The sequence below is a fragment of the Anomaloglossus baeobatrachus genome, chromosome 10 (genome assembly GCF_048569485.1).
Source record: "Anomaloglossus baeobatrachus isolate aAnoBae1 chromosome 10, aAnoBae1.hap1, whole genome shotgun sequence".
NCBI lineage: Eukaryota > Metazoa > Chordata > Amphibia > Anura > Aromobatidae > Anomaloglossus > Anomaloglossus baeobatrachus.
This window is the reverse complement of record NC_134362.1, coordinates 87,755,236-87,770,665: the sequence shown is the minus strand read 5'-3', so window position 1 is coordinate 87,770,665 and position 15,430 is coordinate 87,755,236. Positions and strand designations below refer to the sequence as shown.

The following is a 15,430-nucleotide window of genomic DNA, read 5'->3' as shown; positions in this document are numbered from 1 at the left end:
TTCATGATACTAGCACTGTACAAGACGTATAGACTTCTATTCCTAATACATTTTCTTTATGCAAGGTAGTGATCCATAAGAGTTATTTACAACCACATATGTTACAGGGTGCTATACTCCAAAAGTATATTACAGTCACCTAGAATCATATCACAAGGGGCTCAGATAATCTCCCCATTATACCCCAGGAGCTGAAAGAAAAATGGGATACAGACACCCCTGCAAATTACTGCTAAATAGAAAAGGTTGCTCCAATCATATTCTATATAATATAGTATAACAAGGAGAAAAGATGAATTACTTCCCTGAGAAGCAGGAATCCAGGCCTGCCAGGCCTCAACACGTTTCTCCTCTCCCTTCAGAGGTTCATCAGGAGGCTAAGGGGAGACGGCAGCGGGTCCTGTTCAATAACAATCCATGGCTGTAAGCCAGGGGTCTCAAACTTGGCTGGGTGTATGGGCCGCACAGAAGAAAATAATAATTTGGGGGGCCACATTCTTTGCATGACAAAGTGACATTTTTATTGGCACCATATAATTTTTTTTTTTTTTTTTTATACTCCTTTTGGATGACTGATTTTGAACATTTTTCACTTGTTTATTATAATAAATGTGCACATTCTTTGTTTAAAATATATATATATATATATATATATATATATATATATATATATATATATATATATATATATATATTATATAATAGAATATAAAAAAATTGTGATGGTGAAAAAAAGTCATGCCTTATATTATTTTGTTTGTTTTTTTTTTTTTGTTTTTTTTTTACATTTTATCCCTTTCTTGTAACTAATAGTGTTACAATTATCACTATATAGAAATTTTGGCCAACATCTATTAGTAATGTTCCCCATCTTGTTGTAATGTGCCCATCTTGTAGTAATGTGTCCAGCCTTGTCCCCCATCTTGTAGTAATGTTCCCCATCTTTGTCCCCTTGTAGCAATCTCCCTATCCTGTAGCACTGTCCCCATTATATAGTTGTCCCATTCTATAGTAATGTCCCCAGCCTTATCCCTATCCTATAGTACAAGGGAACAAGGATGAGAAACTTTACTAATGTCCCTATCCTATAGTAATGTCCCCATCCAATAGTATTATGCCCATCCTTGTAATGTCCCCATCCTTTAGTAATGTGCCTACCTTGTCCCTATTCTATAGTTATGTGCCCACCTTGACCTTATTCTATAATCATGTGCCCACCTTGTCCCTATTCTACAATCATGTGCCCACCTTGTCCCTATTATATAATCATGTGCCCACCTTGTCCCCATCCTATAGTCATGTGCCCACCTTGTCCCTATCCTATAGTCATGTGCCCACCTTGTCCCTATCCTATAGTCATGTGCCCACCTTGTCCCTATCCTATAGTCATGTGCCCACATTCTCCCTATCCTATAGTCATTTGCCCACATTCTCCCTATCCTATAGTCATGTGCCCACCTTCTCCCTATCCTATAGTCATGTGCCCACCTTCTCCCTATCCTATAGACATGTGCCCACCTTGTCCCTATCCTATAGACATGTGCCCACCTTGTCCCTATCCTATAGTCATGTGCCCACCTTGTCCCTATCCTATAGTCATGTGCCCACCTTGTCCTTATCCTATAGACATGTGCCCACCTTGTCCCTATCCTATAGACATGTGCCCACCTTGTCCCTATCCTATAGACATGTGCCCACCTTGTCCCCATTCTATAGTCATGTGCCCACCTTGTCCCCATTCTATAGACATGTGCCCACCTTGTCCCCATTCTATAGACATGTGCCCACCTTGTCCCCATCCTATAGACATGTGCCCACCTTGTCCCCATCCTATAGACATGTGCCCACCTTGTCCCCATCCTATAGACATGTGCCCACCTTGTCCCCATCCTATAGACATGTGCCCACCTTGTCCCCATCCTATAGACATGTGCCCACCTTGTCCCCATCCTATAGACATGTGCCCACCTTGTCCCCATCCTATAGACATGTGCCCACCTTGTCCCCATCCTATAGACATGTGCCCACCTTGTCCCCATCCTATAGTCATGTGCCCACCTTGTCCCCATCCTATAGTAATGTCCCCATCCTGTAGTAATGGGTGGTGGGGGGCAGTGCTGGTGGCTGAAAGTGGGCAGGGGCAGTGGCTATAACTTACCGATCATTCTCAGCTTCCACAGACTCTGGAGTGAAGCTGAGGGGGCGGTCTCTGGCCCCAGATCCACTGTGATTGGACAGATCGGTCACAAGGCCGGTCTCTCCAATCAGAGCTGGGGGCGGGTGAAACTGAGGTCACCCAGCTCCAGCCAATGATCAGGGCTACAGCTGCACTGATCATGGCTGGATTTCAATGTTTCAGCCGTTTTCAATGGCTGAAACATTAGTGGCTGTGATTGGCTGAGCGGCGTTCGTCAGCCAATCACAGCCTCCGTAGGTCCGGGGAGGAGACACCACCCCTCCTGAGGTCCCCTCCTCCCCGAATCTAAGGTATTTGCAATGCATGCAAAGCAATCGCAGCCACCGGGGCTGTGATCTCGCCATGACATACTGGGTACGTCATGGGTCCTTAAGTACCAGGGAGCCATGATATACCCAGTACGCATAGGTCGCTAAGGGGTTAACGTCACACACACACACACACACACACACACACACACACACACACACACACACACACACACACACACACACACACACACACACACACACACACACACACACACACGTCCCACGCTTCCTCGGCTCCTCATCTCTGCTTCATGCGGCCCCCAGGCTCGGGACCCTGTTACTATCACGGCCGGTGCGGGGGCTGCAGCCCCTGTCAGTGATTTCTGTCAGATGATTGTTTTGCCGGCGCCAGAGCGCAGAGTCCTTGACTCAGATCAGCGCCGGCAAAACATTCATCTAACAAAGTGCAGACAGTGGCTGCTGCCCCTGCACCGGCCGCGATAGTAACAGGGTCCCGAGCCCGCGGGCCGCATGTTTGAGACCCCTGCTGTAAGCTGTATACCACCCTGTAACATATGTGGTTGTAAATAACTGTTATGGATTACTACCTTGCATAAAGATAATTTATTAGGAATAGAAGTCTATACGTCCTGTACAGTGCTAGTATCATGAATAGGAATTCCTGGTTATAGATCAGTAAATTGATACCTTCTTGATCTAAGGAAAACAATACAGGGAGGAGTATTACCATTTGGGAACTCATATATATTGTACTGTGCAAGCACCACTATAGGGCTTTCCATCCCATCCCTATATCAGGGTCAGGGAGAGGGAGAGCCGACGTGGAACGGGGGCGCCCCGGTAACTTATGGTGTCATACCCTCCGTTGTTAGGTAGGGATACACTACCCTTATAGGGCTATATTAGTTTCCCTTTCCTAAAGTGAGTGTGTATATAAAACTCCTTGGTTATTTACAAGGATAACGTGATCCATTCTCATTTATATGTTTGTGTGTTTGTTTGTGGGTACATTTTAATGAATATTAATAAAAATTGCACATTTTAAAATAGGGTTGAGATTACATGTTAGTCCCATTGTTGTAGTGAGGAGAACCCGCTTAATTTACAGGGTGCAGGTTTCCAGAAGTACAAGCAGGGCACAATTTACAGGCACTACAATACACTGGTGCTTATTTGCAATTTTTAATTCTGCAACATTCACTGTGTTTGACACCATGGATGTTTTCCTAAGACTAAATAGTCACTACATCTGTAGACAAACTCTGAGGGGTGTAATTTTTCTAAATGTGGTCACTTTGGCGTCTAAACAACCTTTTAAGGCCCATTTACACGCAACGATATAGCTAACAAGATATTGTCAGGGTCACGGTGTTGGTGACGCACACCCGGCCTCGTTAGCGATGTTGTTGTGTGTGAAACCTTTTTGCGATCAGGAACGATCGCTAAAAGGTGTCAAATCGTTCGTCGTGTACACGTCCATTCATTTTTAAAAAATCCAACTAAATCTGAACTCAAGTATGGCGTTCCTTCCCTACTTCACTTTGTATTGTGCCTCAAAAGTAGTTTTTGACCACATATGTATGGGGCACTGGCATACTCAGGAGAAATTGCACAACAAACTGTACTGTATATTATCTCCGGGTACCCTTGTCAAAATGAAAAATATAGGGTTAAAGCAACATTTTTGTGTTGAAAAAAAATACATTTTTAATTTTCAATGCTCAAGGTTCTAAAATTCTCTGAAGCACCTGGGGCTTAATGGTGCTCACCAAACATCTAGATAAATTCCTTAAGGGTTCTAGTTTGAAAAATAAGGTCACTTGTGGGGCAGCTCCACTGTTTAGCCACCTCAGTGGCTCTACAAACGCAACATGGCATCGGCTAACGATTCCAGCCAATTTTGCACTCTAATATTGAAATGGCGCTCCTTCCTACCTCATGATCACATTGTAGAGGGACCGATGAGCGCCACAATGGATGTGCCACCAGGTCTGCGCCAATTAAATGACGGTGTTGGTGATTAACAGCTGTATTGAAGGGATCAAATAGCGATTGGAGCTAACCCATTTGCTTCAGTTAGAGGCAGGTGCCAGCTATATACAACAGCCGATACCTGCCCTGATTAGTGCCCAGTCCATGAGCCTTCTCACTCCACTCCATGATTTATAACTATATCATAAAATGTTAAGGGATAAAGAAGCCATTTTCAAAGGAGCCCACAATTGATGGATGGGAGGCCACCATTCAGGATCCTCTTCTTCTCGTATTGCCCTGAGCAAGGATCCTCTCTTGCTCTGGTGGAATTGGCATGTCCATGCGTTATATAGTTACATAGGTCTTTTTTCAACCTTAGTAACTAGGTCCATCTAGTTCAACCTTCCTCCACCAGTTCTACAGCTGGTCACCAAGTCATTTATAACCAACAATATTTTGTGTACTGAGGAAATCATCCAGCCCTTTTTTTAAAGCTGTTATAGTATCTGCCATTACTACCTCTTGTGGTAGGGCATTCCACAGTCTGACTGCTCTAACTGTAAAGAACCCTTTCCTATTTAGCTGTCGGAATCGCTTTTCTTCCACTCGTAGTGAGTGTCCCCTGGTCCTTAGTATTGTCTTTGGAAGAAATAAGTCATGTGCCAGTCCTTTATATTGACCACACATGTATTTATACATATAAATAAGATCTCCTCTGAGACGTCTTTTTACTAAGCTAAACATATCTAACTTTTTCAACCTGTCATCATATGGGAGGCCTTCCATTCCTTGTAGCAGTCTAGTTGACTGCCTTTGAACTAACTTCTGAATGTCCTTTTTAAAATGTGGAGCCCAAAACTGGATCCCATATTCCAGATGTGGCCTTACAAGTGATTTATAGAGGGGTAACAATATGTTGGGATCACGGGATCTAATCGCTCTTTTTATACACCCTAGAATCTTGTTTGCTTTTGCAGCTGCTGCTTGACATTGAGTGCTGCTGCTCAGCTTATTTGTAATGAGAATACCCAAGTCCTTCTCCTGTTCTGTAGTCCCGAGTTTACTTCCATTTAATGTATACGCAGTTATAGGATTACTACGTCCTAGCTGCATTACTTTACATTTATCAATATTACATCTCATTTGCCAAGTATCTGATCATTGACATCTTATCCAGTTTTTTTTTGTAATATTGTACTATCAAGGTCAGTTTTTAATATCCTACATAGTTTGGTGTCATCAGCAAAGACTGACATTTTACTATCAATCCCATTCACAAGGTCATTAATAAAGAGACTAAGTCAGCGTTTTACTGTCTAGCACAGTTAATGATATAGCTCAAATCTCACGTGCATGCTGATGATTTTTTTTTTTTTTTTTTATCGTTGCAGTTTTGAAGCCTGTCAGATCTGCAGCCTGTGATGGGGGGGGTCACACGGTACGCTCTATCCTGCGATCGCACGAGCGATCGTACCCGCCCCCGTCGTTTGTGCGTCACGGGCAATTAGTTGCTCGTGGTGCAGAAAGTCGTTACACCGTCATCACACGCACTTACCTGCTGAGCGGCGTCGCTGTGGGCGGCGAACATCCACTTCCTGAAGGAGGTGGGATGTTCGGCGTCATAGCAACGTCACACAGCGTCTGGCCAATAGAAGTGGAGGGACGGAGATGAGCGGGACGTAACATCCCGCCCACCTTCTTCCTTCCGCATAGCCGGCAGGTGCCGCGGGACGGAGGTAAGCTGTGTTCATTGTTCCCGGGGTGTCACACGTAGCGATGTGTGCTGCCCCGGGTACGATGAACAACCGTCGCAAAGAAAAATAAACGATTTTTTAAAAATGAGCGACGTGTCAACGATACACGATTTGCGAACGTTCTGCGTCACTCGTAGGTGTCACACGGGACGACGTCGTTAACGATGCCGGATGTGCGTCACGAAAACAGTGACCCCGATGACATATCGCATGATAGATATCTGTCTTGTGTGACGCCCGCATTAGTCCCTTCAGCCTCTTTACAGCATTTTTCACTCATTCAACTGAAGAGAAACCCCCCCCCCCCCGTAACGCTGCAGCAAGAATCGCTTGTGTTATGCATCGTCATCATTTTTTTTTTTTTTTTTTTTTTTTTTTTTCTGTAAACTTCAGTATTTGCATCAGAAAAATCTTTGCACGTATCCTCATCTGCTGGTGTCTTCTAGATACACTCTCCATGTGCTGGGGAAACGGTCAGCAGAGCGCAATCCAGGCTGCTGACTTTTTCCCAGAGCATGGCAATAACCAGGGAGGCATCTAGAAGGCTTCAGCAGATGGATGTGGGTATTCGGCAGCGTTGTTGGAGCGCCTCATCACAGGCCGTCGTCCTTAGAACAACTGATATGGGGACTCTATGCAAACAGTGAGTGCAGACACCACCTATGATGATAAATGTCAGTGGAGTATGGCGTAACATTTATTAGCGTTTTATATTACAGGCGGTCCTTTATTACGTTCCACCATACTTGCTACTCCCTGTTTAAACTTGCATATGACGGAGACTGAGAGGCGCTTTCATACATGTGTGCTGGAGGAATGCCAGGAGAAAGCCTAACTAAATGCAAAGGAACTCATTAGATTATCATTAAAGAAATCCTCATCCTTAGTCACCTGAGTCCTAAAATAGGCCGATCCGCTGGGGATTGTTCTGTGGAGCGGCACTGCTGACTACCTCCAGGGTCTTTTAACTATTACATCTACTATTGATATTGCACATTACTGAATAAAATTCTCTCCAGAGTAATTCATTTTAAACTTACTTCTTTTTAGTAATCAGGCCCGAGGCGGGACCAGCAATGTAGAGGAATCTCTTGCCGATTTGAAGCTGTCTCCCTGGGAAATATGGCTGCTTGGCAAGGAAAGGCAAGGAAGACTTGACCTGCAAAACAAACTTTCTGAGGTTTGTGTCTCTTTAAATGTATTAACTATAACTGTCTTTTCGGGCCTGCCATTCATCTATACTGCAACGAGACTGCCTGGCGATCTCATTACTGCGATGTTCTTATCACTTTAGGTCTCATCTCTGAGCTATTGCATAGAGTGACTGCAGACTTTTGACTTAAACCTGGACAGTCCCTTTAAAGGTAATCTGTCAGGTGATTTTGTAGTATAATACTAATTGTTATGCTCACGGGGCGAGCACGGTATTAGTGGGTCCACTGCACCGAAAGTACCGTTCACTTGCCTGGAAGAGCGAACTGGACCGGCCGCTGAGTCTTCACTAGAGGTGGCAGCAAGTACACACGCTGGAAAACTGCCGGCAGAGGGCAGCCCCAGGGGATCTGCGGTACCTCGGCAACTGGCGCCATAAATACAGAACAGTTTCTGATGGAAGCGGAAGCAAGCAGAGTAGTGGATCCCTCCAGGATGGATGGATATGGCGGTGGTGTGGACACCTGCAGCAGCGGGTAGCTTGGTAGCCGGCCAGTGTGGATGCTTGTAGCAGCAGATTAGACTAGCACTAACTCATAAACACGAGTCGGGCAGCAGAACATAGCACAAAGACAGCAGCACTTAGGATCTGAGAACCTTCAATGTAACTAACTTGTTGCCCAGGCACCTCCCTTAAGGGGAAGTTGCCTTTTAATACCTGAAACCTCTCAGATGACCTGAGAGGCACTTCCGGGCCAAGGCGCGCTGGCAATTTAAGAAAATGGACATGGGCGCGCACCCTACGGGTTGTTCCAGGTGGCCTGTGAGTTGTGTGCAGGCCCCGGGAGACAAGAGCATGATCTGAGGACGGGGTGGACACTGCAGGATTGCCAGGCAAGTAAGAGATGCAACGTTCCCACCAGGGGAGGGGGGCAGGACAGCTGGTGGATGCCTGTCCAGGTATTAAGGCCCAGTCACACACAACGACTTGCCAGCGATCCCGAAAACGATGCGACCTGATAGAGATCGCAGGTAAGTCGCTGGGAGGTCGCAGGTGAGATGTCACACAGTCAGACCTTACCAGCGATGCAGGAACAATCCAGGTCGCAGTAGCGACCTGTATAACGATCTCAGCAGTCACTGTGACCCTGTCACACAGTGTCAAACACAGCGATGTGTCCTGCCCAGCAGGACGTCGCCTTTGAAGAAAATGGCCTGGACCATTCTGCAACAACTAGAGATCTCTCAACAGGGGCCTGATCGCTGGTAGGTGTCACACATAACAAGATCGCTAATGGGATCGCTACTGCATCACAGAAACTGTGACTCAGCTGCGATCTCGCTAGCGATCTCGTTATGTGTGATGGTACCTTTACACTAATGCTATCTTTAAATAGGGCTTAAAGGCCCCGTCACACTAAGCAACATCGCTAGCAACATCGCTGCTAACGAACAACTTTTGTGACGTTGCTAGCGATGTTGCTGTGTGTGACATCCAGCAACAACCTGGCCCCTGCTGTGAGGTCGTTGGTTGTTGCTGAATGTCCTGGGCCATTTTTTAGTTGTTGCTGTCCCGCTGTGAAGCGCAGATCGCTGTGTGTGACAGCGAGACAGCAACAACTAAATGTGCAGGCAACATGAGCCGGCTTCTGCGGAGGCTGGTAACCACAGTAAACATCGGGTAACCAAGAAGCCCTGTCCTTGGTTACCCGATATTTACCTTTGTTACCAGCCTCCGCCGCTCTCACTGTCAGTGCCGGCTCCTGCTCTGTGCACATGTAGCTGCAGGACACATCGGGTTAATTAACCCGATGTGTGCTGTAACTAGGAGAGTAGGGAGCCAGCGCTCAGTGTGCGCTGCTCCCTGCTCTCTGCATGTGTAGCTCCGTGCGCTGGTAACCAAGGTAAATATCGGGTTGGTTACCGATATTTACCTTAGTTACCAAGCGCAGCATCTTCCACGCGGCGCTGGGGGCTGGTCACTGGTTGCTGGTGAGCTCACCAGCAACTCGTGTAGCGACGCTCCAGCGATCCCTGCCAGGTCAGGTTGCTGGTGGGATCGCTGGAGCGTCGCAGTGTGACATCTCACCAGCAACCTCCTAGCAACTTACCAGCGATCCCTATCGTTGTTGGGATCGCTGGTAAGTTGCTTAGTGTGACTGGACCTTAAGGAGATTTTTCAGGATCAGTCATTTTTATTGCTCTACCTTATCCTATTATCTTGCTGTAAGCTCTGTAGAATTCAATGTCTTGTGCACACTAGTCAAGTATATGTAAAGACAACTTGCATATTCACTGACCCCACCCACCTCCCAGTACATTCACCATGGGGTACTTCACACACAGCGAGATTGCTACTGAGATCGCTGCTGAGTCACGTTTTTTGTGACCTCATTAGCGATCTCGCTGTGTGTGACACTGAGCAGCGATCTGGCCCCTGCTGTGAGATCGCTGCTCGTTACACACAGCCCTGGTTCGTTTTTTTATTGTTGCTCTCCCGCTGATAAGCACACATCGCTGTGTGTGACAGCGAGAGAGCAACAATCCTGAATGTGAAGGGAGCAGGAGCCGGCGTCTGACAGCCTGCGGTAAGCTGTAACCAAGGTAAACATCGGGTAACCAAGGTGGTTACCCGATATTTACCTTCGTTACCAGCCTCCGCAGCTCTCACGCTGCCAGTGCCGGCTCCTGCTCCCTGCACACGCTAAGCTAAGCGGTGTGAGCTGGTAACTAAGGTAAACATCGGGTAACCATACCCGATGTTTACCTTAGTTACCAGTGTCCGCAGCTTCCAGACGCCGGCTCCGTGCAAGCGCAGCGTCGCTTGCACGTCGCTGCTGGCTAGGGGCTGGTCACTGGTCGCTGGTGAGATCTGCCTGTTTGACAGCTCACCAGCGACCATGTAGCGATGCAGCAGCGATCCTGACCAGGTCAGATCGCTGGTTGGATCGCTGCGGCATCGCTAAAGTGTGAAGGTACCCTATCACTGCTCTGCTAAGAGGTGGGAGGGAGTATGGGTAGGGGGCAGCAGTGCAAATGCAATTCATATTTACTTTTACTGATGTCAGTGGTGGGATGGGGGAGCAGGGCATATGCAGTTTGTATTTACACATGCTTGACTAGTTACTGTCACACTGAATTCTACAGAGATAACAACAAGATAACAGGATAACATAGAGCAATAAAACTGACTGAGGCTGTGTGCACACGTTGCGTTTTTTACCGCGGAAACGCTGCGTTTAGAACCACAGCGTTTCAGTGGCAAATTGCATGCGTTCAGCTTTCCCAGCAAAGTGTATGAGAAAGCCGAAAAATCAGTGCACACGCTGCGTTTCTAAACGCAGCGTTTTGGATGCCAAAAATCGGTGCGGAAAGAAAAGCAGCATGTCAATTCTTTTGTGCGGTGTAGCTGCGTTCTCTCCCCCATTGAATCAATGATGTGGGTCAGAACGCAGCTACACCGCAGTGAGCTGCTTTTTTTTTTTGTTGCGGTCCGCGGGCTTTGTCGGCATGCCAGAACGCAGGCATTTACCTGGAAGTGAGGTCAAGAGGTTTCCTGTTGACCTCACTTCCTGGCAAAGTCCTGGAAAGCCCCCGGTGTCGCCAAAGTGCCCGCCCCGACCCCCGACCCCCCCCCCCCCCCCCCCCCCTCCCGAAAATCCAACATGGCCGCGCGCACAGTAGCGCACCGGCCACCCTGCTCCTATGATTTGTCGCATGTGCCTTGAGACATGCGACAGAAAAATGCCCCCCAGGCCCTGCCAGGTCACCCCCGGTATTCCCTCTTACCTGTCCGGTCGCAGCGCTGATCCCCCGCGGCCCCCTCCTCCTTCACAGCAGACGCCGGCCGGTCACATGAGCAGAGCAGCTGACAGCCAGCACTGTGTTCAGAGAGCTGTGCTGGCTGCTCGCACTCTGCAGCTGTGACCCGGGGAGAGTGGGTGCAGATTTTTGGCACCCACTCTCCTCAAATGGAGGGTCTGCCCTCCTAGAAAATGGGGGATACGTTCCCTGAGCGTGCCCCCATATTCTAGAAGGTTCAGAGCCGACGTGGGACGTCCAAATGGATTTCTGCGGACCCATTTTTTTCAAATTTTTTTGATTAAATTGGAGAACAAGGGAATGATTTGGGGAGTGTTTTTTCTAATAAAAATTTTTGTCATTTTATTTTGCTTTTGTTTATTGTCAATTAGTTATGTCTGGTATCTGATAGACGCCGTGACATCACTAATTGCTGGGCTTGATGCCAGGTGACATTACACATCTGATATCAACCCCATTTATAACCCCGTTTGCCAACGCACCAGGGCGCGGGATGAGTTGGGGCGAAGCGCCAGGATTGGCGCATCTAATGGATGCGCCACTTCTGGGGCGGCTGCGGCCTGCTATTTTTAGGCTGGGAAGAGTCCAATAACCATGGCTCTTCCCACCCTGAGAATACCAGACCCCAGCTGTCAGCTTCACCTTGGCTGGTGATCTAATTTTGGGGGGACCCCACGTTATTTTTTTTTTTTTAATTATTTATAAATTAAAAAAAAAAAGCCTGGGGAGCCCTCCAAATTGATCACCAGACAAGATGAAGCTGCCAGCTGTGGTTTGCAGGCTACAGCTGTCTGCTTTACCCTGACTGGCTATCAAAAATAGGGGGGACCCCACGCCATTTTTTTTTCATTTCTAAATACTAAGCTAGGCACCTTTTAGTGCCACATGAAAGGTACTAAAGGTGCCAGCTTAGAATATGCAGGCGGGGGTGGGACGTTATATATATTTGACATCCATTCATCCATTGACGCTTTTTTTGGCTGTGTGCCCACAATCAGGTTTTGCAGCGTTTTGGGCGCTGAGTGTTTTCCCTGTGTCCATAACGCTGCGTTGTGCAGTAGAAGCACAGTGGAAGGATTTTTGGAGATCCCATGCCCACTGTGCTTCTTTTCTCCGCAGCATAAACTGACCGGTGGCGTGGCTTCCCGAGCCTCAGCATGTCAATTTATGCTGCGGAGACGAGAGTGTTCTCTGCAGGTAGAATAGAGCTAAAGTCCACAGCAGCCTGAACCCAAATCGTGGGCATGGGCAGCTGCGTTCTCCCGTGGACAACACTCACATCTGTGCAGGAAGGCTGACACTGTGTACTAGACGCCGTGTCGCTGGATCATGGCCACATAGCCTAAAAGTGAGAATATTGTTGCTACAGCAACATTTTGGGTAAAGTAGCTGTGGATTCAAAATGCTTAATATACTCCTGAATAAAATCCTTGAGGGGTGCAGATTCCAAAATGGGGTCACTTGTGGGGGTTTTCTGACGTATAGGTACCCAAGGGGCCCTGCTAATGTGACATGGTGCGCGAAGTTTATTTCAACTTTTCCAAAATTCAAATGGTGCTCCTTCCATTCCAAGCCCTCCCATTTATCCAAACAGAATGTGGAGAAGAAGGAAATGACATCACAGGTTTTTTTTTCCAAAGGTCTGTGTTCAACCAACTTTATTAACACTGACAAGTCTTTAAAAACGCACCTAAAAAAACGCATGGAAAATGCATTAAAAACGCATGAAAAATGCGTTTTCGATGCGTTTTTCTCAAAAAGCATTGTTTACAATTCTCCCCTCTGCCAGAGGGTGCGTTTTTTTCCGCGCTGAAAAAAAAGCAACGTGTGCACATAGCCTGATTCTGTAAGGTCTCGTTAAGCCCTATTTAAAGATAACATTAGTATTGTACTAGAAAATCACCTGACAGATTCTCTTTAAGGAGGGGATATACAGTACATAAGATGACTGTAAGTTTAGCAATCCTGAATCCAAAGTTTATGGGGGCATCTCAAATACTCATCAATAGATGATATTGAGGGCAGAGACATTTTGAATTTCAATGCCCAATCCTTCTTATCCCCAGGAGAGAGGAATTTGGGCCTTTTAGCTTCATCAGGTAGTGTAAATGATGCCTGATATAAGAGAACTGTCTGTTCCTGTTTTTCTTCACATTATACTTTACAAATGCTGTAACTAGTAATATTTTGTGTTAATATTTAGCCTTTACTTCATAACATTGATGATTTTTCATTCAGGAATTGAAACAGGAGGAAGAGAGAAGAATACAGGAACAGAAGAAAGAGCAGAAAAAGCGCTTGGCTGAAGAGCAGCACAAAGAATGGGTCCGAAAAAAACAAGAGCAGGTAAAGCTGTCAATGCAGCCGTCTGTCAGTCGTTCCTGTCTTTGTGAATTAATAGGAACTTACTACGAATGACAGAAATATTTCGTAGAGGTGTAACTCAGGTTGTTTTGTTTGTACTTTGGGCGCATAGTTTTCTAATTAAACCCCCTGCAGTGTTTTAGACCTGTGGAAGGTAAAGTAGATTTCTTGGTTGTGATAATTTGCTTCTTGCGTAATAATAATAATTGTGTATAGCACCAACATATTCTGCAGCACTTTACAATTAAACGGGGACATGAACAGACCATAAAGACAATACAAAATAACAATTTAACATTTACAGAAGGAATGAGGACCCTGCTCACAATCTATAATACATCAGTATATGTGGCACCAGTAGGGGAGTCTGCATTGTGTTATATTCAGGTAGTGTTCCCTTGTTTAACCCCTTCACCACCGGCTGATTTTTCGCTTTCCGATTTTTATTTCGCCGTTCTTCTTCCGAGAGACTTAACTTTTTTATTTTTCAGTCAATATGGTCATGTGAGGGCTCATTTTTTTGCGGAATGAGCTGTACTTTTAAATGAAACCATAATATAGTGTACTGGAAAACTGCAAAAAAATTCCAAATGCAGAAAAATTGCAAAAAAGTGCGATAGCAATATTGTTTTTGAGATATTTTATTCACGGTGTTCACTATATGGTAAAACTGATGTGTGGGTGTGATGCCTCAGGTCAGTGCGAGTTCATAGACACCAAACATGTATAGGTTTACTTTCATATAAGGGGTTAAAAAAAAATGTGGCGCACGTTTTACACCATATTCCGTGACCCGTAGCGTTCTCATTTTTCTGGATCTATGGCTCAGTGACGGCTTATTTTTTGTGTCTCGAGCTGACGTTTTTAACTGTACCATTTTTGCGCAGATGCTATGTTTTAATCACCTGTTATTGCATTTTGCGCAAAATTTGTGGCGACAAAAAAAACGTAATTTTGGAGTTTGGAATTTTTTTGCCGCTACGCCATTTACTGATCAGATTAATTGATTTTATAGTTTGATAGATCGGGCATTTCTGAACGCGGCGATACCAAATGTGTGTGTGTGTGTGTGTGTGTGTGTGTGTGTGTGTGTGTGTGTGTGTTTTTTTTTTTTTTTTTAACCCTTTAATTTTCAATGGGGCGAAAGGGGGGTGATTTGAACTTTTTTTTTTTTTTTTTTTATTTTATTTATTTTACTAGTCCCCGTAGGGATCTATATGGATCAACAATCCGATCACAGCTATACAGATCTAACAGCAGATATGCTAATTTTCTGCCTCACTCGGCTCCGATCCGAGTGAAACCGAAAGTAATTCATGTGAGCTAGAGGAGTCATCACATGACCCTGTGCTACCATGACAACCACCGTAAGTCACGTGATCACGTCACGTGACTTCCGGTATCGTCCGGTAAGTAAGCGTTTACTGCCGATGCCGTTATAATGGTGCTGTCACATAATGACAGCGCCATTTAAGGGGTTAAACGGCACGAGCAGATAACAATTCTGCTCGTGCCTAGCAGGAACACATCTCAGCTTTGAAAATCAGCTGAGATGTGCGCCGATTGCGGCATGCTGCCGGCGGCAAACCGCGGGCAGTAACACTATGACCACTAGGACGTAATATTACTGCCCGCGGTCGTTAAGGGGTTAAAGGGGTTTTAAATGTTAGCCACTTTTATCTCTTCACAAGCAATGTATCTTGGTATCTGTTATATTTATGATTTGCCGCTATGTTCTCCACCTTTCATTTATTATACTGTCCTATGGAGGAGTAGTGTATTTCTGCTTCAGGCCTGTACCCATGTGGTGTTTGGCTAGTCGCACTGAAATAACACACTGAACATGTATTTCAAAGTAAAGGTTTCCATCCTTGGGTTCCTGTGCCTGTCTATCA

General features: G+C 45.9%; 1 protein-coding gene across 2 annotated transcripts in view; it reads left to right on the top strand.

Annotated features, from left to right (window-relative positions):
* Positions 1-15,430, top strand: part of CCDC34 (coiled-coil domain containing 34) — an 85,034-nt gene that overhangs the window by 22,454 nt on the left and 47,150 nt on the right. For both annotated transcript variants that reach the window (XM_075325497.1, XM_075325496.1), the window contains exons 3-4: positions 7,248-7,377; positions 13,410-13,517. In XM_075325497.1, the coding sequence (XP_075181612.1) occupies positions 7,248-7,377; positions 13,410-13,517 (238 nt within the window). The remainder of the gene's footprint in view (positions 1-7,247; positions 7,378-13,409; positions 13,518-15,430) is intronic.